The 27,693-nt window shown below is 41.2% G+C and overlaps 1 protein-coding gene across 1 annotated transcript in view; it reads left to right on the top strand.

The window, feature by feature from the left end:
* LOC306964492 (metabotropic glutamate receptor 7-like) overlaps positions 1-27,693 on the top strand; it is a 91,372-nt gene that overhangs the window by 38,676 nt on the left and 25,003 nt on the right. Inside the window, exons 3-6 of the mRNA XM_079558502.1 lie at positions 12,938-13,073; positions 14,720-14,874; positions 18,266-18,403; positions 22,865-23,065. Of these exons, the coding sequence (XP_079414628.1) occupies positions 12,938-13,073; positions 14,720-14,874; positions 18,266-18,403; positions 22,865-23,065 (630 nt within the window). The remainder of the gene's footprint in view (positions 1-12,937; positions 13,074-14,719; positions 14,875-18,265; positions 18,404-22,864; positions 23,066-27,693) is intronic.

Below are 27,693 nucleotides of genomic sequence, written 5' to 3' on the forward strand. Positions count from 1 at the left end.
GCATGTTGTCACTGTTTTAACTTCGTTTTTTGTTCCCTATTATTTTGTGGCTTCCTTGTTCCATTGCTTTTTCATCACTGTTTTGAGTTTTTGTTACTTATCTGTTGCCGTTTTTGTTCCACATTTTGTCACTTTTTTCATTGTTTTTGTTGTCATGTTTTTGTCGCTTTTTTGTTGCATTTTCATCCTCCATTTCATCTAATTTTTGTTGCTATTGTATCAACGTACATCCACTCTATGTAGGACTTACCCGAGAACAGTGGGCGCTTGGGTTCGGTTTACTCACAGGTGGATACCACAACGGTTCACCTAATTAAGTTTCCAAACAATGCAAAACTAACAGATTGCCTATTTAAGAATAATGAGACCCTGAGCGAGTGTAACATTTAGGCAAAAATATTAAAAGAGCCATAGATTAATAAACAACTAGCTGCTCCGCTTAGGTTCAGGCGCTTTCTCGAACATGTCCCTCGAGTTCAAGAGCACACCCTCTCATGAAGCAACAGCCAATCACTATCGACAATAAGATGCATCTTTGGGACTGACCAATGAAATGACTGAGAGATACAGACGGCATCTCAAGGGGGCGTGGCCTCGCCGAGGGGGAAAATAGAATCTTCTGGGAAACACAATTTTTCACTCTTTTTAGCCATTTTCTGGTGGAATATGATCTTATTTATCTAAGGTCCATATGGATATTTTCTCTCAGCAGATTGTTCTGTAGAAGTGAAAAATTGGCAGTCATAGCAAGCGCTAGCTAGCGTTAGCATTAGCACGATGCTAACATGTAGGATCATGTTAGCATTCTCAGTTTTTTTAATGTATTTTTGGGCTGTTGAACCACTTTGCTCCTCTCCGTGTCTTTGTACACTGCTCACAAAAACTTAGGGCACACTCAAAAAACACAATGTAACTCCAAGTCAGTCAAATTTCTGGGATATCAGACTGTCCAGTTAGGAAGCCACGCTTATTGTGAATCAATTTCACTTGGTGTTGTGGAAATTAAACAGACAACAGGTGGAAATGAGAGGCAATTAGCAAGATCACTCCAAAAGAGGAATGGTTTTGCAGGTGGTGACCACAGACCATTTCCCTGTCTTCATCCTTTGTACCATATTTTTGGAACACTTTTGCATTTGTCCAGTGTTCTCACCACTAGAGGTATCATGAGGAGGCATCTACAACCCACAGAAGCTGCTCAGGGAGTGATGCTCATCCAAAATGGCACGTCCATTCATGTTGTGGCAAGAAGGTTTGCTGTGTCTCCCAGCGCAGTGTCCAGAGCATGGAGGAGATACCAGGAGACAGGCCAGTACACCAGGAGACATGGGGGGGGCGACCGAGGTCAACAACCCAGCAGCAGGACCGCTATCTGTGCGCGGAGAGACAGGAGAAGCACTGCCCGAGCCCTACAAAATGACCTCCAGAGGGCCACAAATGTGCATGTTGGTACTCAAACGGTCAGAAACCGACTCCATGAGGGTGGTATGAGGGCCCGACGTCCACAAGTTGGGCCGGTGCTTACTGCCCAACACCGTGCAGCCCGATTGGCATTTGCCCGAGAACACAGCGATTGGCAGATCGGCCAATGGTGCCCTGTGCTCTTCACGGATGAGAGCAGGTTCACCCTGAGCACATGTGACAGACTTGACAGAGTCTGGAGACGCCCTGGAGAACGTTCTGCTGCTGCAACATCATCCAGCATGACCGGTTTGGTGGTGGGCCAGTGATGGTCTGGGGAGGCATTTCATTGGAGGGCCGCACAGCCCTCCATGTGCTAGCCAGAGGTTCCCTGACTGGCATTGGGGACCGGGATGAGATCCTCAGACCTATTGTAAGACCATATGCTGGTGCTGTGGGCCCTTCTGATGCCTGATAATGCCAGGCCACATGTGGCAAGAGTGTGTCAGCAGTTCCTGCATGATGAAGGTATTGATGTTATGGACTGGCCTGCCCGTTCCCCAGACTTAAGAGCACATCTGGGACATCATGTCTCGGTCCATCCATCAACGCCACGTTGCACCACAGACTGTCCAGGAGCTGACTGATGCTCTAATCCAGGTCTGGGAGGAGATCCCTCAGGAGGACATCCGTGGTCTCATCAGGAGCATGCCCAGGCGTTGTAGGGAGTGCATTCAGGCACGTGGAGGCCACACACACTACTGAGGATGATACAGACTCGTTTGGAGGAATTTCTACAGAATTTGGATCAACCAGTGACCTGATTTGTCACTTAGATTTTGACTATAATTTTGGATCCAGACCTCCAGGGGCTGAGAATTTGATTTCCATTTATCATTCTTATGTTATTTTGTTCTCAACACATTGCCCTAAACTATGAATAAAGATTTTCATGCGAAAAATCGAATTGATTGACATCTAGGATGTGTTTTTTTAGTGTGCCCTAAGTTTTTGTGAGCAGTGTATTTTTATTTAGTAGAAAACTATATTCATAATTCAGTGTTTGTTGAAGTAGTTTTTGAATAATTAGAGAAAGTTTTGATTTTTCTCAAAATTGTTTTCCCCCGAACTGTTTTCAAAAATGACCATATATGTGTGATTCCAGAGATGCTGTCTGTAGCACACACAAAAAAAAATACAGTTGTCTCTCATTCCCATAGCAATACTATGAAACTATTTACGACACGAAACAACCTAGAGTGACCTATAGTTAAATCACCAAGAATATTAATGATTCACTATCATGTCATAATGAATATTAGATCAATCATTAAGTCATTAATAAAGTACCAATAAAGCGATTAAAGATTTGTTAAGGATTTACATAAACTCCTAAAGTTCTGGTTATGCTAATATTCCACCGGGCTCCACTATTTTGACACTTTTTTCAAGAAGCTTTTAGATTTGGGTAAAGCCAAACTGGAGAAGAGGTTAAAGGCACAGCATCTTGAAAACATCATTTTTTTGTTGGACGTTTGCGGTAAATACATCTGTACTAACTGGCAACAGGTGAAGCACACGAGTGAAGGCTCACCCGTGTCCATCCCACTGATCACTTACCGTAGCTCAAGTTGCTGAAGTTGCTGTTTAGATATGGGGTGTCAGAATACACAGTGCTATTTATTTGTGTGTGGAGTTGTGTTCGACCAGGTCAGAACTCATAACTTTATATCCGCTTGGCAGGAACCCATGAGTTACAGTTAGTACATGCGATCGCTATATTAGCCGTCATGATGGAACTAAAAGGATTATTAGGTCGTTGCTACATGCTTGTTCGAGCTAATCTTTGAAAGGCTGAGTGTTTTCAGCTTGTGTACATTTGCCCTATGCTCTGTATGTGCTTGCTGTGAAATGTCAGATGCATTAGTAGGATTCTCGCTTCACCACTTCAAGGAGAAACCATCTAGCAAAACTAATGCAATATGGCCAGCCATTACCCCGAGCTGAAACGGGAGTGATGGTCAGGCCGTATCGATCCGCTCTCGTCTTTTCTCTGGCTTGTCTGCTATGTTTAGGCATTGTTCCACTGCGTGCACCATCCTCCGTCTTTGCTGCAGGTGAAGCTGGCAGAGATTAATCTTGTTTGTACTTTCGGGTGCCTGTCTTGGACCCTTGCCAGGAGTGATGGAGTTCAGTTTTTCCCTATTTGATACAAAAGACTTGCATTTGAAGAAAACCTCCCACATTGTGTATCACAGTGGAATTGATTGCGCCGGGTTGCCAACGCGAGGAGTTCTTAGATGCGGTCTAGCCGTGGAGAAGGGATTTAGGACTACAGGGACTTTGCAGCAAACACTTAAGTAGACTGAGGTACTTCTATGACGCCTCTCCGGCCAAGTGTCCCGGTGGAAGTGCAATGCGTATAGTGTCACCTTATGTCAGGCGTTTTGAAGTGCACCCGTATATGAGAGCTGTTGGGAAGTAGAGGTGATAAATATAATTGCTGTATTATAGCTTCCCCTGTGGCTCGGGTTTCCTGTGTGTAGGTGTGCGTCTAATCCACTTGTTTCGCACAGAAGAACCTAAACATTTTCACACTATGCTTCTGTAACACTGAAATGGGTGCTTGAGAGGAAAGAACAATATTGACAATGTGCACATTAATGCATAAGTTTGAACACAGTGGCCACCTTCATGATGTGCAAGCCTATAAACAGCGCTGTGTCTGTCAGAATCAGCAGCGGTGATTTGACTCACCGAATCACACCTGCTCATTTGCCAATTTGTCAAGCACATTAGTAGGGCAGCACATCAAGAACTGCTGTAATGTTTACCGAAACATTATCCCTACTGCAAGAATCAAAGTATCTTAACCTCTGAACCCCCACCTAAACCGAGCACATTTTCTGGCATTTCCCCAAATCTAAAGGCTTCTTGAAAAAATTGTCAAAATAGCAACGAAAACGAGGATCAAAATACAACAAAAAAGGGACGCAAAACGAAAGTGTCACAAAAACACAGTAAACAAGCGACAAAAACAACATCAAAAAGTGATGAAAAAGCAAAAGAACCACAAAATCAACAACAAAGAAGCAACAAAAACGTGCCGGAAAAGCAACTGTGACACAATAAAAAAGCGTCAATAACACAACTAAAAACTTAGCAGTACTAAGTAACTCATGCTCCTAGAGGCCATAAGCGCCACTGCAGGTGTCGTAGCATGTTGCGTTTTTTACTCATTAATTGTCCGTGAGAGAAAATACTACGCTGAGAGAAAAGACAATGGGAGAGAGGGATATTGTACATCCAATTACACAATGGAGATATTTTTTTTCACTCAAACTTGGCAGTAAATACTGCTAAAGTGGTGCTAGCCCACAGTTAGCTTTCCCCGTTAGCTTGTTAGCTTCTTCTTTGTGATTCCATTAGTGTGTATTGGTGACTCCTACCTGGTGGCAGCAAAGTTGCAATTGTGGTTTTCTGGCCGGAGACACAGGGGGAGATGAAAGACCCTCCAATCACCCCATAAACACTTGTATTACCCCCAGAGGGACTATGAAAATGATTTATTAACGTAAGCAAGTATAGTACTGCTTTAAAAAATGTGACAAAAAAGTTACAGGGCCCGATCTTGTGCATCAAAACGGAGACGATAGCGTGACATTTTGCGCTCAGTAGGAGCGCACTTTGTGATCTTGCCACTCCAGACTTAGCACATTTAAGTGGGTGGAGACACAGATTTTCCTCCAACCAGATCGACTCCGCGTCCAGGAGAGTGGTTGTGTGGGAGTGTGGGGTGAACATGTGCTTTTGTTTTGCTTCTCGTTCACGCCAAGCGCGGGCCGATCCGCGCCACAGCGGACGCTGTAGCTCTTTTTCTCTCGAGACGTGAACATCGTTTAGCTCACGATGGGGTAAATAAAGTTTTTAGTTTGACCTGTGAGAGCCTAAGGCTTAAGAAAGAACGCAAGCCAGCGCAATGTAAACGAGGAAGTGAATGTCAGCCGTGTTTCCATCAGTGCAGTCACCTCCTCTTGTGGCGCCCCCTCACAGGAGGCGGAGGCGAATGGCACATATAGCGCCGCCACTCGGAAAATAATTTGCCAAGAGCCTGCGCCGCACCCGTGCGCCGCCACAAGATCTGGCCCGCAATCAGTTACAATCATTATAGTTTTTTTTAATATTCAAATCAGCGGTGCAAGTAGCAAGTTCTTTCAATTTTTATTTTATTATATTTGTGTGGGCTTTCAGTCATCCCAGGAATTCCCCATAGAATTGAAGCACCACTTTAGCTCAATCAATCCGGTCCAGTCGACGACATTCATTATTTTACTGCACTACATTTTAGACCAGGTATCTGCACTTACTACTTTCTTTTTTACTCCGCGACATTTATGCCCTGGTATTTGCAGCTGCCTCTTTGTAGACACGCCGCAGATTAATCCAAATGCTGCGGTTAAGTAGTTCACAGCACTTGGATCACAATCAGCAGCTTCTTTTGCGCCGGGGTCGGAAACAATTTGAGTACTTCTTGCACCACTGATTAAAATATTGCAAGTTGTACGAGTGCATTAATCAAGGACGTTTTCGAATGCCGTTATTTAGATTTCTTTCTGTGTTGTGTCTGGTCAGCATATACCGCGCATTTATGTCACTTTGTCTGGCGTCTTGAAGCTGCACCCTTATATGACTGCCGTTGGAAAGCAAAGGTGATAAATATAATTGCCGCATTACGCTTTCCCGAGTGGCTCGCATTTCAAGCGTGTAGGTGTGTGTCTAATCCAACCCAGAGCTCTATTTTAAAGGGATTTGGGCTTGAGTGAGAAAAAATGAGGGTGAAAGTAGATTTCTCAGCTGGCAGTGTGTTTTCTTAAAGGTGACGGCGCCGGGGATGAATAATTGACGCTGTTAATACGGAGCATGACCTATTGCACAGAGATAGATAAGACAGGACCTGCCCAGAGGCTAATGAATTTAAACACCAGAGTCATCCTGCAGCCTCTGATACCCAAATACAATGTCAGACGCAAGGTTAAAGGTCATAATGCGTTTAGCGTTTGCTTTGGATTATAGAGGAAAATAAATTGTGCTTTCAATCATTTTTGAAAACCTCTGAAGCAGGACCATAGCTAAGCACAGTAGCCACGGTTCAGCCATGTGCATTGTTTATAAAGGGCTTTAGATTGTCATTGAATGTTGTTTAAGTATGGCGGTAGTCTATCAGTGAATGGGTCCTTGGTTTTTGTTATTATTATCTAACCTTTGATGGGTGAACAGTGAATAAATGAGGAAGTGACTTGTTGCTTTCTCGTGTTGGCATTAGATGTATATCACAGGGAAATGCTGTAGCTCCTCGTCACCATTAACAAGAAAAAAGCACAAGATAAAGGATTGAAGACTTTCTGGGCCTATTTCACGCATAAATCATCCCGAAATACCTCTACATTTGTTGAAAGTTCATAAACCATTCCTAAATTACATCTTACAGTAAAAGATTGCCTGCCATTTTCAATCTTTCATCCTCCGCCTTCGGTGTGAGACAAAGCTTTATGGCCTGGCTGCAGTCTCATGCTCCCTGTGACAGGTGAGGTGCGTGGCTCTCCAGGGTTCACTCATAGCCCTGTATTTTCTCCTCAGCTGCTCTCACTGCTGCCTGCCCTCTGACAAACTGACTGGCCATCACCGGGACTGACTGGCTGACGCACATGAGCTATTCTTTCTTTACAATTGAATAATTTACCATCCTTGGATCCACTATTGTCAAATGATAGAATCAAATCTGTCACAACTAGAAAAGCAAAAACATTTAATTTAACAAGTTGCAACACTTTGCTGAAAGTCATCTGGACATGCCATTAGACCTCTGTTGTTGTTTTTTATACCTCTTGGTTGATTGATGACCTTTGATTGCAAAAACAGGGTATGACTTGTCTACCTCCTCCATCTCTGGAGGGTATGCGTTGTCAAACCAAGAGAATTTGCTAACAGTCTTTTGGTCAGAAGACAAAAGACTGTGTGTGTTCAAATTAAAATACCTCAGTCCAGATAATTTTTTTGTAAACTTTTTTCTGCTATGGAACAAACCTGGACAAATGAGACCCTGCACAATCATAAATTGTTAATCTGATCATAGTTCCTGCCCCAGCCTTGATCACCACGAGCATTAGCATGCGGCTGCTACCTACACGTGTCTGTGCGGTGAGCAAAAGGACGTTAAATAAATTAAGTTGGTGAAAGTTGTGTTTTTAAAATGGTGAGACCCAAAACAAGTATTGGTTAAGTGTCGGTAATTTCCATTATTGGAACCGATAATAAATACTGTATGTTTTCAGGATCAACTCCGATGTCCGATACCAGTGTAGAAATGGTGTGTTCCTAGTTACTGTCACGATCTTGTTAAGTTATACCAAACGTCTAGTAGAAGTAGAAGTACTGCAACATTTACAAATTACTTTTCTAATTGAAATAAATGAAGCATTTGGAGCCTTAGTGAAGAATATATTAGATCTTTTAAATATTTATATATCACCCGAAAAGGTATTGTTATTCTTACTACTGCTGCTGCTACTTCTGCTACTACTACTTCCCATAATTGATTGCATTTTACTCCAAAACATTGTCAAATAAAAGTGTGCTCTGTCTGAAAGAGCTACAGTTTCTGGAAAACTTGCCACCTCAGTAGCCTCAGCATATTAACCTCATATATCATCCGACTGTAACATTCCCCGTCAGTCCATAAAACCACTCTTAAAACTTGCACCTTGTCGTAAGAATTACCTGACATTTCTCAGTCCCTCCTCACTCCAACATGCCTGCTGCCTTTTCCTCCTGGGGTCTGAGCGCTGCCTGCCCCCTGGCGAACTGCCCAACCCGCTCACTGACTTACTGACTGACAAAATAACTGACGGACAGCGTGTGGGCTATTCTTTATACAGTTATTCAATAATTTAGCCCTCTCTGCTGAGCCTCCAGTCTACTGCCTATAGGGGAGCCCACAGCCTGGAGCATTCTCATCCTATAAAGACTTAAGGAGAGCAGCGCTAAATGCCCCTCATCTTCATCAGTGGCTCTTGTGGTGGTGTGCGCCAGTATTATCGACTGCTGTGACCTATAATACATCTCCACTCAAGACTGTTAAACCGCCATAAGTCTTCGACACGCCTGCAGGCCTGTATTGTAATAGACTTAATGCATTTTCATGAGAGCGTCAATCCAGCTACATTATCCCTGTACCACCACTCTCCTCCAGATTATAGTGTGGGGGACTTACCTGCGTCCAACAAGAAGGTGCTTGTAACTCATGTGGCATAACTTTTTATTAATAAATTCATAATTAGGCTCGGTGATACATTTCTAATTTCATTTAAAATCCCTGGCAGAGTCAAAAAAGGCAGAATTCATGTACCTCCACCTCTTAACCTGCGTGCGCCTGTGTATCTCTTTCAAAGAGTGTGCTATAGAATCAACTTTATTGAAAAGAAAAAGAAGATTTTAATTGGGTAACATTGGGACCGACCTCAGACGAATCTGAATTAAGTGTATTATGGATTAAACAGGCAGCAACCTCCCTCTCTCTCTCGGTACAGCTGCATTTTTTGCCTATTTCTGCGAACTGCATTTGTGGTTTCAGTGTTTCACATTGTTTTACTGGATACTTTTGTACGTCTTTGCCGTGTTTTGGGGGCATCCGTGGATTTTATTTTACTGCAAAGAGTCAATAATGGTCCTGAAGAAAACAGCTAGCTAATCAGCTAAACCCATTTGAGACCTACACATTTCTTCTTCTGAGACACTGAAGAGGCACCAAGAGCCCCCCACACCTGCAGCACAGTGGAGGCAGCACAGTGGAGGCGTCACAAGAGGCGCTACAGGAAACAAAAAAGGGACAAACGAGGAGGTATCCGGGCGGGACTCACAGCTAAGCCACACAGGCCTTCTATTGTCCTTGACTAATGGACGTTCACTGGAGAATAAAACAGGTTAACTACTAAGATCTTCCCAGAAGATGGTGAAATACAGTTGTGGAGCAGGAGGGAGAGGAAGGAGATGACCAGTGCAGGACACCACGCTCTGAAACAGGGACAAACCCAGGAGGCGCTGCACCTTTTTAGAGGATCAGAGGAGACTGAAGGCAGCCAGGTGCCTCCGGTTTCCCCAACCTCCAAAAACATGCTTTATAATTAAATGTGTTTTTAATATGTATTCACTTATTTGACAATCAGTTTTCCTGTACACATTTTTGGTAAACACCAAAGCCGGACATATATGAGAAGAGAACCCCTGCTTAGCACTAACAATTATTACTCTGATATTTGCACACTCTATAAAGCAACACATATAAATTATAAAGCCTAAAGTGCACAGTTACGTTGATTGTTTGATTGTTTGTTTGTGTGAAAGAACTTATTGTACTGAGACAGAGCTTCCTCTTTGAGAGCACCAACCTGAGCCTCTGCACCGTGTAACGCTTTAACAGGATACAGCGATACAGCAGAAGCACAGCTGTATGAACTATGATAGAGCCATAGAGCTGCAACACACATCTAACCCACCACCTGGTTTACAGCAGCTTTTTTTGGCCACTGATTCAGAGCTGGTGCACTCTTTGTCTATAGCTTTGAACAAGGAAATACAAAGGCTGGTGGCTTTTTAAATTATATTGCCGGCCAAACTTGAGCAGCTATTTAAAGAACTGCATTCAGTATGATTTGTGTTACTTTTTTATTTAGTATTGTGTAGACTTGTTCTAGGCCAATCTTTGCTATTGCTGGAAACAATTCTAATAATGTCTCAAAAGTGTAATTTTGTCCATTATTTATTCCTCTTGAACAGGCACAAAATCACATTAAGTATTACTGGTAACAGGAAGTGATTTGTGACCTGACAACGTTTTGTGTTAAATGTGCAAATGTCTTCACGGTCTAAGCTACTACTAATTTATTTACGCGTCATAAGCACAGACTGATTGAGCAGAAGAAAGTGCCTCTATGGAAAAGTAGTTTTCAGCAGTCAGTAACTGCACATGTTTTTCTATCCAGTGCAGGCCTACATTGAACTTTTTTTCTATACAAAACATTGTTAGGCATGACTTGTAACCAAGTGTCTGTCGATGCTAATGACATGAGCTGTTAAGAAGAGGTCGTGCAGTTGTCATTTTGCAGTCTTTCGCCTTAAGAAATGTTGCAGTTAACCGACTGGTGATGTGCGATGTGCCAACTAAAAGCTGTTTATATCAAAGTAATGAGGCTGAGGAGACGGGAAATTTGGAGCTTTCTCCATTCCTGCATTCATTAAGACTCAGACTGAAGGTTATTGGGTAAGAGCCTGAGTGGGAGAGTTTTAATCTGTTTGGGCAGAGCTTAGCTTCTCCATTAGCGCAGACCTCTGGTACAATACAGTACTGTAGACCATATCTTTATATTTAATCAGTGCTTCAAATGTGATACTCCAGAGTTCCTGTAATTGCTACATTGAAGTGTAATTATGCATTTTTGAGGGGCTATTTATTTAACTGTCACCTTTTTAATGAGCTACTAAAATTATATTTTTCAAACTACAAGCTAATTATTTTTTATATCATACTCCAAACAAGTTCTTGAGTAAGACATGGGAGAAACATGTTTCGTACTATTTTAATTGTGGTTTAAAGCCGGTCGCTTCCCTATTCTGCTTTAGATGAAAGTCCTTTTTCTGATGATAGGGCTCTGCAATTCATAAAATCAATCATAATCAAATCATGATTAAATTCGTAAGTGTCAAAACAAATAATAAACTATGGAACACTCATTTGGCTTTGGTCACTATGCGGTTGCTAGGCTGGGACATTACTTGCATACCCTCTCATTTCTGGTGCATAGCTGGTTCTTTTGGAAAATATCACCACATTATTGAGTTCCTGACATTAAAGGAACAGGCCACTGTTTTTCCACACTGTGATATGTTCTTTCCTGAAGAGCGTGGTAGCTTCCAACTTCACCCCCGTTTAGAGCAATAGGAATATGCTAAATGCTAACAACATCTATGGTCGTTTTGCGTGACTGAGGGCACGCACAATGACCAGACAGGTACGCATCAACTCGTCTAAACTCAGGTAAGAACATATACCAGTATGTCAAAACGGTCGCCTGTTCCTTTAAAAAGGCAAACTGCAAGAAGCTACATTATAACAGTACGCCCCAAACACCCAGACATGGAAGCCATCTGACATCTTCATCCCATTCAGATTCATTAGCAATGACCTGCCACGTCATGATTGATTGCCCGCATTAATATCCTCACTGTTGTTTTATTTCAGTCCGTTATCTGATTGGTTCGACTTCCAATAGAGATGTATGATAATGACTTGAAATGGAAAGTCAATGGCCTCCTGTTGGATTCACTCAGATCCATAATGTGAAATGTGTAGCTTTATGTCATCCCGGCTGGTGAGGATTATTGGATTTGCTCCAGCAGATTTGCCTATAACACTCACTGTGAGGAAAAGACTCTGTTGGAGAGCACAGTTTGAGTGTTACAATGCACATTACTGTAGGGAAAGAAGCCGTAAACAACACAAAACTAATGTGTTTTGAATTCCCCATATATTTATGTTTTACTGTGCAAATGTCTTATCAAAATGAGCTATGATGGATAAATATACTAAAACACATGAAATCCCTGTAAATACTGGTATCCAATCTAAAAACACCTTTAACTGATGATGATAATCCACCCATTCGTCTTCCACCACTTATCAGATGCCAGGTCGAGGGTGAAGCAGTGTAAGATCCTGGGTCGCTTTGTTGCTCCTTATGGCTCCTCCAGTAACAAGTGGGTCCAGCCTGGCAGGGCCCTATGGGAAAAGGCCCAGCCATGAGGCGGTGCCAATCCCGGCGAAGTAACAAGTCTCTCATCATAAAGGGCTTCTGACCCACCTGTTTGCCAGGGGAGACACTACCAGTGGCACAAAGCCTTCGACAACATAAATCCAGGATCATGGCCCAAAACCCATCCACCACGTTAAGGAGGCGGTTCTAGAAGGGGGGTCTGGATATTGTGAGGCGAAAAATATATATATTTGTATTCACACAAGACTTAAAGGAACAAGCCACCCTTTTTCCATACTGAGATATGTTCTTACCTAAGCTTAGACAAGTTGATATGTACCTGTCTGGTCTTTGTACGGGCACTCAGTCACGCAAAAAGACCAAAGATGTCTCCCAGCATATTCCTATGGGGCCAAACGGGGGGTGAAGTTAGAAGCGACCAAACTCTTCTACATTTTCCCTATTTAAATACGGTTACGTAAGTAGTTACACGATCCAAGTGTGGTTACACATTCATGGACAATGTGTCACCTATCGCAATGACAATAATTTGGCAATACAGTGTGCAGCCTTAATTTCCAACCTTTTAATTTATCAGATAAATTATAATTATGATAATGGATTCTGTAAACACTTCTCAGATATAAATATTTTTGCATATTACTGCCGTGTTGAGAAGAGCTACTTTTCATCATTAGCTTATCACCTCTCCCGTCTGTCCCATTACACAGGTGGGATCTGCATCGCCCAGTTTCTCAAAATCCCCCACAACCCGAAGCTGGAGGATTATGACAAGGCCGTCCAACAGCTGCTGGAGTCTCCACACGCTCGAGCCATCATCATCTTTGCCAGTGACGAAGACATACGGTAAATATCTGGGATTGAGGAGATATGTTAATGTATTTAATCTAGGAGCACCAACACCCGAAGATAAGCCGGAAGCTTTTCTGTGCTTGCATCGTCAGAACTGTAAAATCACAGATTAACTAGTTTGATGTAGTTGGCAGCCATACATTCCCCCCAGGTTGATGATTTATAAGCTGCTTTTTTTTTTTCCTGACAGTAATTGTTGCCTTGGTGAGGTTTGGCCAAGCATCCAGCCACCATGTGTCAGTACTGAGAAACAAAAAAAGGGTTAAAAAATATAATCTTATTTATTTAGAAATGTAATATAGCTTTGTGACTTGATTGACTTGATATTTGATCATGTGTTTAATCATGATGTCGAATTTGAGTCTGGCTATCAAAAGTATGATAGTGTAAGCTTTATATACTTAAATTATACAGCATTGCATCTTCAAATAAATTTCAAAATGTACTTTATTAAAATGATGCTACTGATAATGAAGTAGCTCAACATCACACATTCATGAAACCTTTTTTTTCGCCACCAATTTTCACACTTTTGCAGCAATGAGGGAGCATATACACTGCTTGACCCCCAAAAAAGTTATCACCTGGATTTAAAGCAGAACCAAGTAACTCATAGAGTCCACAAGCGCCACTGCAGGTGTCGTAGCATGTTGCATTTTTTTACTCATTAATTGTCCGTGAGAGTAGATACTACGCTGACAGAAAAGACAATTTGGGAGAGAGGGATATTGTACATCCAATTACATAATGGAGATAATTTTTTTCACTCAGACTTGTTTAAGCGGTGCTAGCCCACAGTTGGCTTTGCCCATTAGCCTGTTAGCTTCTTCTTTGTGATTCCATTAGTGTGTATTGCGCCTTCGACCCGGAGGCAGGGAAGTTGCAATTGTGGTTTTCTGGCCAGAGACACCAGGGGGAGATGAGAGACCCCCCACAATCATCCCATTAACACTTGTATTACCCCCAGAGGGACTACGAAAAGGATTTATTAAGGTAAACGAGTTACTTAGTTCTTTAATTAACCGTTATGGTCTGGAGTCGCTACAGTTGGTCAGGTCTAGGTTTAAGTGACACTGTTTGCTAAAAAAAAGGAGTTGACGACCTGAGCATTCTGAATTACCAGGTTATTTCTTCCCTGATGGCACAGGTGTATTCTAAGAGGACAATAACAGGATTCTCCGGGCTCACATTGTGAAAGAGTGGTTCAGGGAGCCATCAGACATAATTTCACACATGGATGCGCCACCACGGAGTCCAGATCTTTACCCCATTGAGAATCTTTGGGATGTGCTGGAAACAAATTGTGCAGTGGTCACACTCTCCCATCGTCAATACAAGATCTTGGTAAAAAAGAAAAAGAAAAAAACGGAGGGAAAAAAGAATAATAACCTTTTTGACATTGAAGAAGCTTATTTAAACAATGCCACATCTGTAATTAAAGCTATCTTTTTGTTGTTGTTGAGGTGACTTTTTTGATCAGGCAGTGGAGTAAGACACTATAAGCTTGGTGTCTGGTTAGATTTGCTGATATAAAAATCAACCGAAAGATCTAATTTTCTTTCCTGAGGCCCACATATTACCAGGGTTCATCTTCTTCACCTCCTGTCTCGTCTTCTAACCTATACCTGTCTCTGCTCCAGGGGGATTCTCAACGCGACCAAGCGGGCCAATCAGGTGGGGCACTTCCTGTGGATTGGCTCTGACAGCTGGGGCGCTAAGAGCACCCCCATCCACCAGCTCGAAGACGTCGCGACGGGAGCCATCACCATCCTTCCCAAGCGCTCTTCCATTAGAGGTACGTTCACTGCAGCACAGTGCATTTCATGAGGAGGAGAATGAAGGGGAATCCGGTAATAGTCCCCAAAACACAATTTACTGAGATCCGTTTTTGTCAGTGTATTTATTACCTTTTGTTTGTTTCTTTTAATGAATGACAAACTCCGTAAAAATTAAAAAAAAAGGCTCTGCAGAGAACAACTTCTTACTTACAAATGCTTCAGGTGTTGATTACAAACAGACAACAAATAAATTTGGAGAGAAACGGCATATGGCTGTGCTAATGAGAGGGGGCTGCAGACGACAGAAAGCTGGGTAAATGTGTTAAAACAAACACAATTGTAGCAAAAAAAAAATCAAAATAAAAGTAAATACCACAGCAAAATTACAATGGCCTAGTGGTTAAGGCTTCAGGCTGCATAATAGTGGACGTTTTACCAGCCTCAGCATCATGACAAACAGCTTTGACAATTTGCTGGATGTCTCTTCCCACTCTTCAATCCCTTTTACACTATGCACACCCTGCTACCCTGTCTAATAAAACAATCCAATGAAACAATTTTTACACTTTTTACATGACATAGTAAACGTGTAATTTTGTGATTTTAGGTGCGATTTTGTTCCGTGTCGTCCAGTGTCGTCCCATTTTGAAACTACATGTGAAGTTCTTTATGCCAGGCAGATTTACAAGCTCAAAACCCGGCCAGTGTTAAATTTATTCCAGAGGCTAACACTTCTTTCACCCTTTACCCCGTGTTCCTGGTCTCTTGCACCTCATCTATTTTTACTCAAGTTAGCAATTTCCTGCATTTCTCAGAACGACTTTCATCGATCCTGGGAGAACAAGTCTGACCTTGTCTCTGCTTTTGGCCGTGACCAGGACTAAAGTGACTCTGGACAAATTGGCTGCACACAACTCGTACAGTAAATGTGTTTGGTTTAGCTTTTACAGAACACTGACATAGACATTACACATGTTTTTTTTTAAATTTTTAATACAGCCTCAAGGAATCTTTATTGGCTGTCATAAGTGTGAGTTTTAACTTGTCTGATCGCTCCTGTCTGCCTCTCCATGCTGTGACTGTCTCCTCCTGCTTACAATGGAGATTTAAATCTTCTTCTTACCAAAACACTGAGCGGCTGGTACGCCTATAAGACTTGCAGAATACTCATTGATTTTCCCTGTCACTAATTCCCGCATGAATGCCTCTTTTAAATTTGTGCTCAGGAGTTAAATAGCCTCCGATTTGGTGGGTCAAACAAAGCGGAGCTGCAAATTAGTAAAATGTACTGCCGCATTGGACACAGCATGTTCTAATTCCCAGAGAGCATAGTCCATTTTAGATTCGGTGCACTGTAGCTTAAGCACTTATCATTACAATGTTATAATGGTAGAAATTTAAAGTCTGGAGTTTTATAAAGCCCTCCTTAATTAGGGAAGGTCTGTCCAGGACAATGTAGACTCTGGAGGCAGAAAGAATATTATTAATCCACCATAAATCATTGATGGACTGTTTAAAGAGAAAATCAGCTGAGTCATTAAGCCCTGATTAGTGAACACTGAGCACCTTCTCTCTCTGCACTGCAGAAAAAGTAAAAAAATATAAAGAATTAAGAAATAAAACTGAAAATACTAATACGGAAAGTTGGAATGTCCCTCTAATGGAGATGATGATCTATATGGAGTCTTTGTCGTCTTATTCACTATTTGCGGCCTAGTAACTAAATGGATTGAGTCTTTTCACAGATTAATCTTGGCTCTTGGTTGTAGAAGCCCCATAAACACCACAGGCTTCACAAACTTTGGACAGGGTGTCTGATATTAATATTTGTATAACTTAAAGGCACACTGCGTAACATTTTGGACTATACTGTTTCCATCAATACAAAACATGAACACACACAGAAAATGCTATTTTTGCTGTGGGTAATCAAAGAATGTATTTGGATGAGGATCGAACCTGTTAAAAACTCAAATTCTGCTGACTTTAGTCACATCTCCATGGAGACGAGCTGGAGGCGTACCCACTCCCGGTCATGTCACAGCAAAAGCACATGTTTGTTTATGCATTTCTGAGGTATTTTTAGTGATGAAAATATCTGTCATGAAATAAATGCTTGTAGTTCAATTGTGTTTATTGGGAGAAATTTTACGCGGTGTGGCTTTAATGCACTGTAATAATGAGAGAACAATCTTAGATTGTATCTTGTTTGATAGTTACTTTTTCAAGAAAGCACATTTTTGTCTTAATTCCACATTAATTGACCAGGCCCTTTCTGAAGCAGCTGACTCAACGCTGCAGCAGCAGGGCTGTGACTGATGCAGCCGCACCATTCTCCTCTCATCCAGCATGCTCTATTGGGTCTGCCCTGGGCCAGCCCGAGTGATCAGGGCCTGGGACCACAGGGCCGTGGGGACTACAGATTATAGACTGTATCTGTAGACTGCATGAAGTTAAGGACAGTTTAATATGGCGGCTCACGGGGCTGTAGAAGCGTGACATGAAGTGGAAGTGCTCATTGTGAAAATGAAGCACATGGTCAGGGAGAGTAAGATCCTCACCTTCCCGTCACGGCCTGGACTTTGTTTAATGTGCATATAAATTCATGCACATGAAGAATGGGGATTTGTGGAAAGGTTTGTGAGAGCTAGAAATGAGTTGGAGCTGCTTCTTGCAAATGAAATTCAACTTCCTTCATCTGCCGCTGAACTGGTGCAGGCCCTTTTAATTTTAGACATTAGAAAGAGCTGAGTAGGAATAATTTATTTCAGTAGCGTACATTATCGGGGGTGGGCAACACAGAAACTACAGAAGAAAGGAACCCTGATTCTTGCCTTGTTTCCATATAAAAGTTAAACAGTCTCTTCGACCATAAATCTCACTCTATGTCGTCCCTATTGCATTTCCTGACCCATATTACAGACTAAACAAAGCAAAAATTCTGCATACAGGCATTTTCCAACCTGCATTGTTTCCGCCGTTAATCTCTCCTCCAGCTAATTCATCTCACCTAAATCATGTAAAGATCACGCACAGCTCGAGCTGCATCGATATCCGCTGTAATAGGTTTTATGAACATGTACACCTGCAGGATCTGACCGCCCCGGGCTGCAGTCTGTGTGGCGCCACTTACACTCCCTGCCTTATTTATCAGGCTTTCTGCTTTTTAATTAATGCCATTTCCTAGATGAAAGAAGTGATTACGGCTCTCTGGGGCTGGGGAGGAAGAGGAACCACCACCACAATGAAATTTTGATGAAGTAGGCCTGTAATGTTTTGCTTGCCTTGCACACAGTGAACGACATGTTTTGGCCGTGTATTGTGCGCAAGCCTTGATCCGGAGACTTGAAATTGGTCCGGATCTAAGTATTTTTACTTTACTGTTGTGTTTTTTTTTTTTTTTTACAGGTTTTGATGAATATTTTACTGGGCTGACCCTTGAGAATAACAGGAGAAACGTGTGGTTTGCTGAGTTTTGGGAGGAAAACTTCAACTGTCGGCTCCTCAGCGCGTCAAAGAAAGAGGATACAAATCGAAAGTGCACAGGTAACTATTGAACAGTGACCATATAGCACCAAAGTCCTTCACTAGTGATTGCCATGTTTTAGACCTGCAGTTGTGTCTATCCCACACTTTGCCACCCACTGCCTGGTCAGAGTAATGCACGTGTGTCAGACAGCAATGTTCTTGACCCTTTGTTACTTGTTCCACATAAACCAGTGTGTTTTTCTGGTCTCCACAGCGAAACTGTAGCACCAGGTGTTGGTGCCGGCGGGTGCAGGCGGGGACGGTTATTATTAGACCCACAGCGCACCACGTGTCCAAAACATATTACTATTACACTCTACTGTCGACTGCTGCTGAGCCCAATACCAGTGTTTTACATTGTCGAGAAAAGTCACCTTCTCTCTGGCTTATTTTAGCAGCAAATTGGTTTCTACTCAAGCATTAGTGATAATTACTTTCATACAGTGAGAGGCCCGCATTTAGGGCATATTCAGTCCATGATATACAGTATCATCCTCCAATGCGGACTGTCTTCTTCTAGTTCAGCTATATATGGCTCCACATTCAGCTTGTTCTTGAACTCCCCGCTCCTTCTCAAATAGATACGAGCAAATACTGAGTAGAACAAGGAAATATGGCCATAATAGTTCAGTATTCAGTGTCTGCTCTCATTTAATGTCACTCAAAGAACAAACTTTTAAACAGCTCCTCTTGTGTACAAGTCTCGTCATGGCCTTCAGTACATCACTGACATATTTGTGCCATATGAACCACCTGGCTCTGAGAACCTGGGGCCCAAGAGTCAGGCATAAACATTTGTTTCAGTTTTATGCTGCGTAATGATGTGGGATATCGAAAAGTAGTACTCTTATATACTGTATACAGTCAGGTCCATAAATATTGGGACATCGACCCATTTCTCATCTTTTCGGCTCTATAAACCACCACAAAAGATTAAAAATGAAACAACCAAAATGTGCTTAAACTGCAGACTTTCAGCTTTAACTTGAGGGTATTTACATCCAAATCGGATGAACAGTGCAGGAATTACAAGCGTTTTATGTGAGCCTCAGTTTTTAAGGGACCAAAAGTAATGGGACGAAGTAATAATAAGCCAAATCAGCATTGTCAGTACGCATGCGCGGTAATGTTCCGGTCAAAGTTCACAACTACCCACCATCATAGTAGAACAACCGGCTATTTAGTGTCTATTACGTCATTTACGGTTGTTTTACGGTGATATGCCAGGTTCGCATTCATTCTCCATTGCAGTGCGACTGTTCACGTGGACTTAATCAGACTATGGAAGATTTTTGCTCTATTCACGAGTGCAAAAAAAGAATCTCACAGCGTTGTACATGCGAGCCAGCATACGTACTCATCACATTTCCTACTGAAAGAAAAGATCCAGAACGTCGTGACGAATGGATTAAATTAGTAAATTGGACATATAGCTAACTAGTAATGCTATTTGTAACAGATACGTCTATTTACTTAATACAACAACAGTTTATTTTATTGGTTTAGCAAGGGCCACGAGTTCTTTTTCTCTTCCCAGTAACACTGTGTCCCCGTTTCTTACAGAATTATTTTAAAGCATCGATTTTCAATGCTCAAAATATTAAATATTTATGTCACACTCGGTCATGTTAACAGTTTGGGATACGATCTGCGTAGTCCTGACCTTTAACCTGGACCAGCATGCTTTGCGCTCAGTGAAATGCCAAATCCGCTTATTATAATCAAACTTTTTCCTTTATAATATTTGGTTGCAAATTATTTGCAGTCAATTACAGCCTGATGTCTAGAAGGCATAGAGATCACCAGACACTGGGTTTCATCCCTGGTGATGCTCTACCAGACCTCTACTGTAAATGTCTTCAGTTCCTGCTTGTTCTTGGGCCATTTTCCCTTCTGTTTGGTCTTCAGCAAGTGAAATGCTGCTCAATTGGATTCATGTCAGGCAATTGACTTGGCCATTGAATACCATTTCACTTCTTTGCCTTAAAAAGCTCTTTTGTGGCTTTGGCAGTAACTTCGGATCATTGTCCGTCTGCACTGTGAAGCGAAATCCAAGCATTTGGCTGAATACGAGAACAAAATATTGCCCCAAACACTTCAGAATTCATCCTGCTGCTTTTGTCGACAGTCACATCATCAATAAATACAAGGGAACCAGTTCCAATGGCCCAAACAAGCCCATGCCATGATGCTGCACCACCATGTTTCACTGATGAGGTGGTATGTTTTGAGTCATGAGCAGATCCTTTATTTGTCCAGACTATTCTCTTCAAAGTTGATCTTTGTCTCATCTGTCTGTTGTTTCAGAACTGTAAAAGCTTTGGCAAACTCTAACCAGCCTCCTGTTTTTGAGGCTCACCAGTGGTTTACACCTTGTGTACACCTTGTGGTTAATTGTCTTTATTCTCTCTGGTGAAGTCTTCTCTAATTATTGACTTTGACGCCCATACACCCACCTCCTGGAGAGTGTTTTTGATCTGACCTGTTGTTGTGAAGGGGTTTTCTTCAACAGAGAAAGAATTCTTCGATCATCCACCACATTCATGTGTGGTTTTCTGGGTCTTTGTGCGTCTGTCTCCATGCTGAGACATGGTCTTACCTGAGCTTAGACAAGTGTCTTTGTGCGTGAGATCAGTCACACAAATAGACCAAAGATGTTGTTAGTGTTAAACCTCTCCGCCGCTCCTCTATGGGGCCAAACGGGAGTGAAGTTAGAAGCGACCAAGCTCTTCCACATTTTCCCTATTTAAACATGGTTACGTGAGCAATTACATGATCCAAGTAGAGTCACACAAAATAGTCACAAATTGCTATTGTAAGGCGTAATAACAGCATAGGAGCACTTCGATGTCTGCATAGTAATATCTTCAGAATTCATTAGGATTGAAGATATTACTGCGTGGGAAAACGTAGAAGAGCTTGGTCACTTCTATCTTCACCCGAGGTTGGCTCCATAGAAGTGAGGAGGAGAGGCTAAATGCTAACAACATCTTTGGTCTTTTTGGGTGACTGAGCGCACGCACAAAGACCAGACAGGTACGCATCAAATCGTCTAAGCTCAGGCAAGAACATATCTCAGTATGGAAAAACGGTGGCCTGTTCCTTTAAAACAGGGAGGTACACATACAAATGGTTGTAATTACTACACCGTTCATCTGATTTGGATGTAAATACTGTTGTTTCGTTTGAAATGGATTGTGGTGGTTTATAGAGCCAATAAGATAAGAATTGAGTCGATGTCTCTGGACCTCATGTGAAACTGGGCGCTTGGGCCAAGTTTAAGACAGAATAATGTACCCATCATATGCCCAAAGGTGTAGTCAAAATGTTTTGAAGGTGAAAATGGATATTCAAATATCAATATTGAATATTATATTACATGTATTTATGTTACAATAGTAAAAAATTAGTTAACATGAGACACATGTTACCACCAAATATCCATTCTTTCCAAATTGATACAGATGCAGCATTAGTGTTACTTAACTCAACTAACATGGCATTCTTTTTTTATTAAACATTTTACTCGACCATAACCACACAAGCTCCTACTAAAGTTTAGAAACACTAAATACTAAAGGCTTTTGCGATAACAGACGATACAGAACTCTGCCGCTCATTCACAAAAAGGTTATCTTTGGTCTCGTCCTAAGAAATGCACTGAAATGTCAACATGGCCGCCGCTGACCTCCTTCTTTTTAAGTTTCACAATCTTTTGCTTTTACATATTCAGCAACTTGCTCTGTGAACAAGAGTCTGTCTGAGTTTTGTTACGATGATGAATTTCTCCCATTGTCTTGGATTGAAAACATTATAATTATGTTCACAATGATGATTATTACAAGTAATCGACATAATTTCCTCTCATTTATTTAGAATAGATTACTGCAGCTTTGATTTGAAGAATGAAAATTAGCTCCAAAAGTAACTTCAGTTTCAAAGAAGAAGTGGAAAATTGCAGCAGATGTGCATTTTGTATTCAAGTAGAGTATGGCAGGGAGTTGAAATAGTGAAAGAGCAATGTGCCAGAAAGCACTTAAAAGAGCATTTTTGAAGAGCACAATACAATGTCAATGAGAGAGTTGCTAAAGTTCAGAGTAATTTTGTTCACCTTACACATTGGCAGGAGCACATACTTGCCGCAGTGCATCACAGGGACTCTATGGGAGGCTGAGGTGTGTGTCTGGCAGCTCAGCTTGATATTTCCCAAGTTTTGCTCTTGGGAATTCTTTCAATGATAACACAACATGGTTCCCCGCTAAATGAATTTGAATGAATAACCTATTGATCACCAATTAGATATTTAATCTTCCACAAAATACAAATGGTTCTGTTTACCATTTGATATGTCAGAGTTTTCACTTTTGGTGTTGACTTTGTATTAATGTGTCAAATCTTTGCATTATAGGAGGAAAGCAATAAGTAAAACATAAAAGTCAAATGAAATAAAACAAGTGTTGTTTTTCATGTGTCTGTCAGGTCAGGAGCGCATTGGGACTGACTCTAAGTACGAGCAGGAGGGGAAGGTTCAGTTTGTAATTGATGCAGTATACGCCATGGCCCACGCGCTCCACGACATGCACCGAGACCTGTGCCCAGACCACCCGTCTGTGTGCCCACAGATGGAAGCTGCCGAGGGCAAGACTCTGCTTAAGTACATCCGCAACGCCAGCTTCAATGGTAAGTGATGCAGCACGCACTCACACCTCCACAGAGACCGAAGTGATAAAGCCTTTAGTTCAATGAGCAAAAGACAATGTCTTGGCATTTTAAAAAGTGTTATATGCTTTACACAATCTTTAATAAACCTGCAGAAATTGCGTTTGCTTCTTATCTCTTTAAGTGCAGATGGACTTTATGACATGATTTAATGGAAGGTATAAACTGCATAGTGTCTTCTTTGCTTCACCTCCAAAAAATCGTAATGTAGCTCACTGGCATATCAGATCTGAGATTTGAACTGTTGACCTTTGGATCTGTGGATGAATGCTCAGAGAAACACGTTACAATATGTACTAATTGTCAATTTCCATGTTTGTCTAAAGGAAAACACTCACAATGCTTACACGATGCTTATACTTCACTGATTGTTTTCCTTTCTAAATGTTGAGCGTCTTTAGGTCAGGTAAGATAGATTATAATTTTATGTTGATGTGGCAAATGTTGGTGTGAGTTTCTCTTTGCCAACTCACTGTTTTTGATAAAATATAAAATAATATGTTTGAATGATTATAATTACCCTTATTTGTAGAGGTAAATGTGTCCATGATTTTGGTCCTGATTTAAAACTTTTCAAAACAGGTCAGGGATTTCAATCCAGACAAAAGCGTGACAAATAGGCCTATTTGGATGGACAACAGCAATTATTACAAACAAAAAAGGACACAATGGCTTCACAAAATGTTCCACATATGATTTGGTCTGTTTTGCACAGAAATCAGCATAAAAAGTTTGGAGAAAAAAATGCCCTAGTTTCAGAAGTGTGTTTTTCCTTGTACATGTCTGAAAGCAGCTGGGATGTACAGATGGGATTAGATATAAAGAAGCAAGAAAAGTGTGTGTTCACGCATGGATCAAACCCAGACATTGACTCTAAAGCGCCACTTAAATATTCAAATTGTCCAAATGTGTTTCGACTCCACAATGTTTGTCATGAATATGTTAAAATAATATAATGAATAATATGGTTGATTCAAAAACAGTACTAAGCTTTACTTTGCTTTGCTTTGCTTTACTTTACTTTACTTTACTTTACTTTACTTTACTTTACTTTACTTTACTTTACTTTACTTTACTTTACTTTACTTTACTTTACTTTACTTTACTTTGCTTTGCTTTGCTTTGCTTTGCTTTGCTTTGCTTTGCTTTGCTTTGCTTTACTTATTTTAAGGTTTTAGCCACTTGTGTCACACTCCAATAGTAACACGAGTTTAACACTTCTTACATTGTTTGTGTGTTTTGTTTTTTAAGTGCTGCTGCTGCTATATTTAAGTATAATGAATATTTATTGGCTTTTGTGGCTTGATTAAAAATTTCTAACTTACTTTGTGGCTTACGAAACCACCGCTACACTGTGATGCATGGCCTAAGTAAATAATATTCATCAACATTACAAAATGTGTCAAACAAAACAGTTAACAAAATGAATCTAATTTGTTTTTTGACTACTCTCCTACTGGATTTGCAGTCAGATTTATTGCATCTATACTTCTTTTTAATTTTGGAGGTTATCAACGCAATAGAAATGTATTATCCTTTTTGGATTAATGTACTACTCCATAACAAGTATAATGTGATGTATAGCTTTGCTCAAATATGATGGTTAAAAAGACCAACATACAACAGCTCAAAAGAAGAAGAAATTCTGAATGAGTTGTGATCAGTAGTTGCATTATGTCAGATAGTGCTGATGGGACAGTGAAGAGCGGGAGTGATTATCCATTAGCCTTCAGAGATCGGCTGACGAGCTCAGAGGTAAAAACAAGATAGAAAATGCGGTGTTTCCAATTTAGGCTTCAGCTTCCTTTAAATAACAAAATGTATTTGAGGGCAGTAAAGCAGGCTTTAATATTGACTATAAAATGCTGCGCTGTTCATTAAAGAAAGAACTTAATTGCGTCCATTTTTTCTTATTGAGCTAACAAACAAAGCGCTAACTCCAGCAGCTGCAATGGCAGCGTTCTCTCAGGTGAATAAAAGCCAATAGTGGTAATTGCATGAGCGGCACAAAGGGATTTTTCTGCTATTTACTTTCAGCAGATTCAAGGGGAGGATTTTCCTCCCTGAGCTGACAAAGATAGAGGATCATTTCACCTGGGCCAAAATAAGGGCTTCACTATCTTTGCTGCCTTTACACATGCCGCTCCTGCACCATTTTACTGCCAAGTCCAGGTTACTGTCAGACGTATCTCGCTCCACCTTATTGCAATGGTTCTAAATCGGTGGTACTGCTGCCGGTGGTGCAAAAACTTCCTCTTGTCTGACTCAGGAATCTTTCACTTGCGATCACAGAGCTATGTTTCTTCCCAATGACTTGTCTTGTTCATCCTGGTTGAGTCCTTTAAGTATTGTGCTGGTCTCCTCCTGGTTCAGCTGTAGCAGTAATAGCATGGTACTTGGCACTTGTGGTACTACAATGTGATAAGTCATGACTCTAATCTAACCAGTAATGAAAAGCCGCATTTCATTCATAAGATCTTGAAAACAGAGCAGAAAAATGAATTTCTTCTCCATTATCCTTATACCATGTTTTTTCCTTCCTTTTGTGTCATTATGCTGTAAAGCCGCAGCCTCAACCTTTTTAGTCTGGCGTGCTGCTCGTCTTTCATTTATGCTCCGGGTACCAAACTCCACTCCTCAAGGATGTTACTGATTCTTTCAAAAAAATATTAACTAAACAAAAAAATCAACTAAAACATCTTTTTTTTTAAACACTATAAACTTTCACCTTTTTAATCCCACGTATCGCCTGCTAATTATGCCGTGTGTCTCCAGAGGTCTCTGTAACCCTGGTTGGAAAACAGAAAGTAAATTGCGAGCAGTTTATTCTTGATTAAATCCTTGGTGTAATCTCGTATCATGGTTTGGACTGGATTAGGCTGTGGTTTAGGCCTGGGTTAATTTGTTTCTTGGTTAAAGCTGGTAAACCGCATTACTTTAAACGAATGTGTGCTCGCAAGCGGATTTTTGGGCCTTCTTGTGTTGCTCTCCCCACTGTGCTCTCTGTGTCTGGCGAGAGAGGCTTTAAAGAGGGAAGAATAATGATGTGATAGAAGCGCAGCAGAGGCTCCCTGGTCCACCCACACCGCGCAGCAGCCGTGCACTCCTGTCATGTGTGAGTTCACAGCCACATGCAAATGCATAAATCTTTCATCTGAGACACAACGCGTTCAGCAAGGAGTCAACTCTTGCCGTTTTGTTCCCTTGAAAATATCTGCGATAAAATAAAAATACACAGTGATTCTCAAACTAAACCAGAATCGGAACTTAATTATTCAGAGGAGTGTGCCCTGTCATCGCCGTTGCATTACTGAATGGGCGATTCATTTGAAATGAAAAGCAGATAGGCCATCTGCATTCTTTCTGCCGATGCCTCTTTGTGTGTCAGTCGACTAACTTTCCCCCGCCAATCATTTTAGTGTAATACCCATACTTGCAAGAAGAAGGTTCAGCTACCGCCAAGAAATTGCATGTAAATAATTTCTTTTGAGACAACAACCCTGTCAAAGCTTTAGCACACAGAAGTCAATACCGTGTCAACATCTTTATACACCACATCAACAAGTCAAATGTTTTGTGACGGCAGAAGTGACAGGAGGCAACAGCCACCCACTGCGTCTAAGTTTAGGTTTCATGTGAACAATAAAGTCCCCTCAAATGCGACTGCAAGGATTTCTAGTGCACATCGACTTTGTTCTTTGTGACTTTCTGTGATCTGCACGTGGCCCTATTGTGCAGACATTTGCATACAGTTAGTTAAAATTGATGTGAGCGTTGACTTCTGTGTGGAGTTGGTAATGTGGCTTTCAGGGACATTTCGGGATTTTTTTCTTTTCTTTCTGGCAGCAGGTGACGCGGGAACAGCGGTCTTAATCAGCATGAAAATGGCCACTTAAAATCTCATGAGCAGACATCTATAATACACAATAGTGTCACAATGTCAAAAAGGAGATTTGGGTATAGCCTGTCTGTCAATTTTATTAAAACGTCTCCCTTCTCTGCTGTGTCAGATGGATTTCACGGTCAAATTATGTGACTGCTTTAAAGGTGGAGAGTAGAGAGCAGATTTTAATGTCTAATGGTGTATGTTTCAAGAGATATTTAATTTGCAAAGTCATCATATAATTGTAGTCTCGGGTTAGAATGGTCACCTTGTGTAAAATCGTCATATCAGTCATGACAAATAGGTCTATTTGGATGGACAAATATAAGAGCAAGAATAATACAAATTTGGACACATATTACCTGTCACATTATAAAATCAACATGAAGATTATGCAGCAAATAAGTTTTGAATCTGTAATATGTCCATAGTAGTAAGTTGTGGTAAGCAGAGTCATATTCACAGCCAAAGGAAGGAAATGTTCACCCATGTATTAATATGCTTACACTGGAGTGTCTGTGTTCCACATTAAGATAAGATAAGATAAGATAAGATAAGATAAACCTTTATTGATCTCACAAAGGAGAAATTCACTTGTTACAGTTGGCGTTCTAGAAGATCACTCAGAGTGCGGCCAGCTCCTCGGTCTTGTTCGAGATGGAGCGCACATTACCCAGGATCACTGAGGGTAGCCATCTTCTCCTCT

This window comes from Gobius niger (assembly GCF_951799975.1).
Source record: "Gobius niger genome assembly, chromosome: 6".
Classification (NCBI taxonomy): Eukaryota; Metazoa; Chordata; class Actinopteri; order Gobiiformes; family Gobiidae; genus Gobius; species Gobius niger.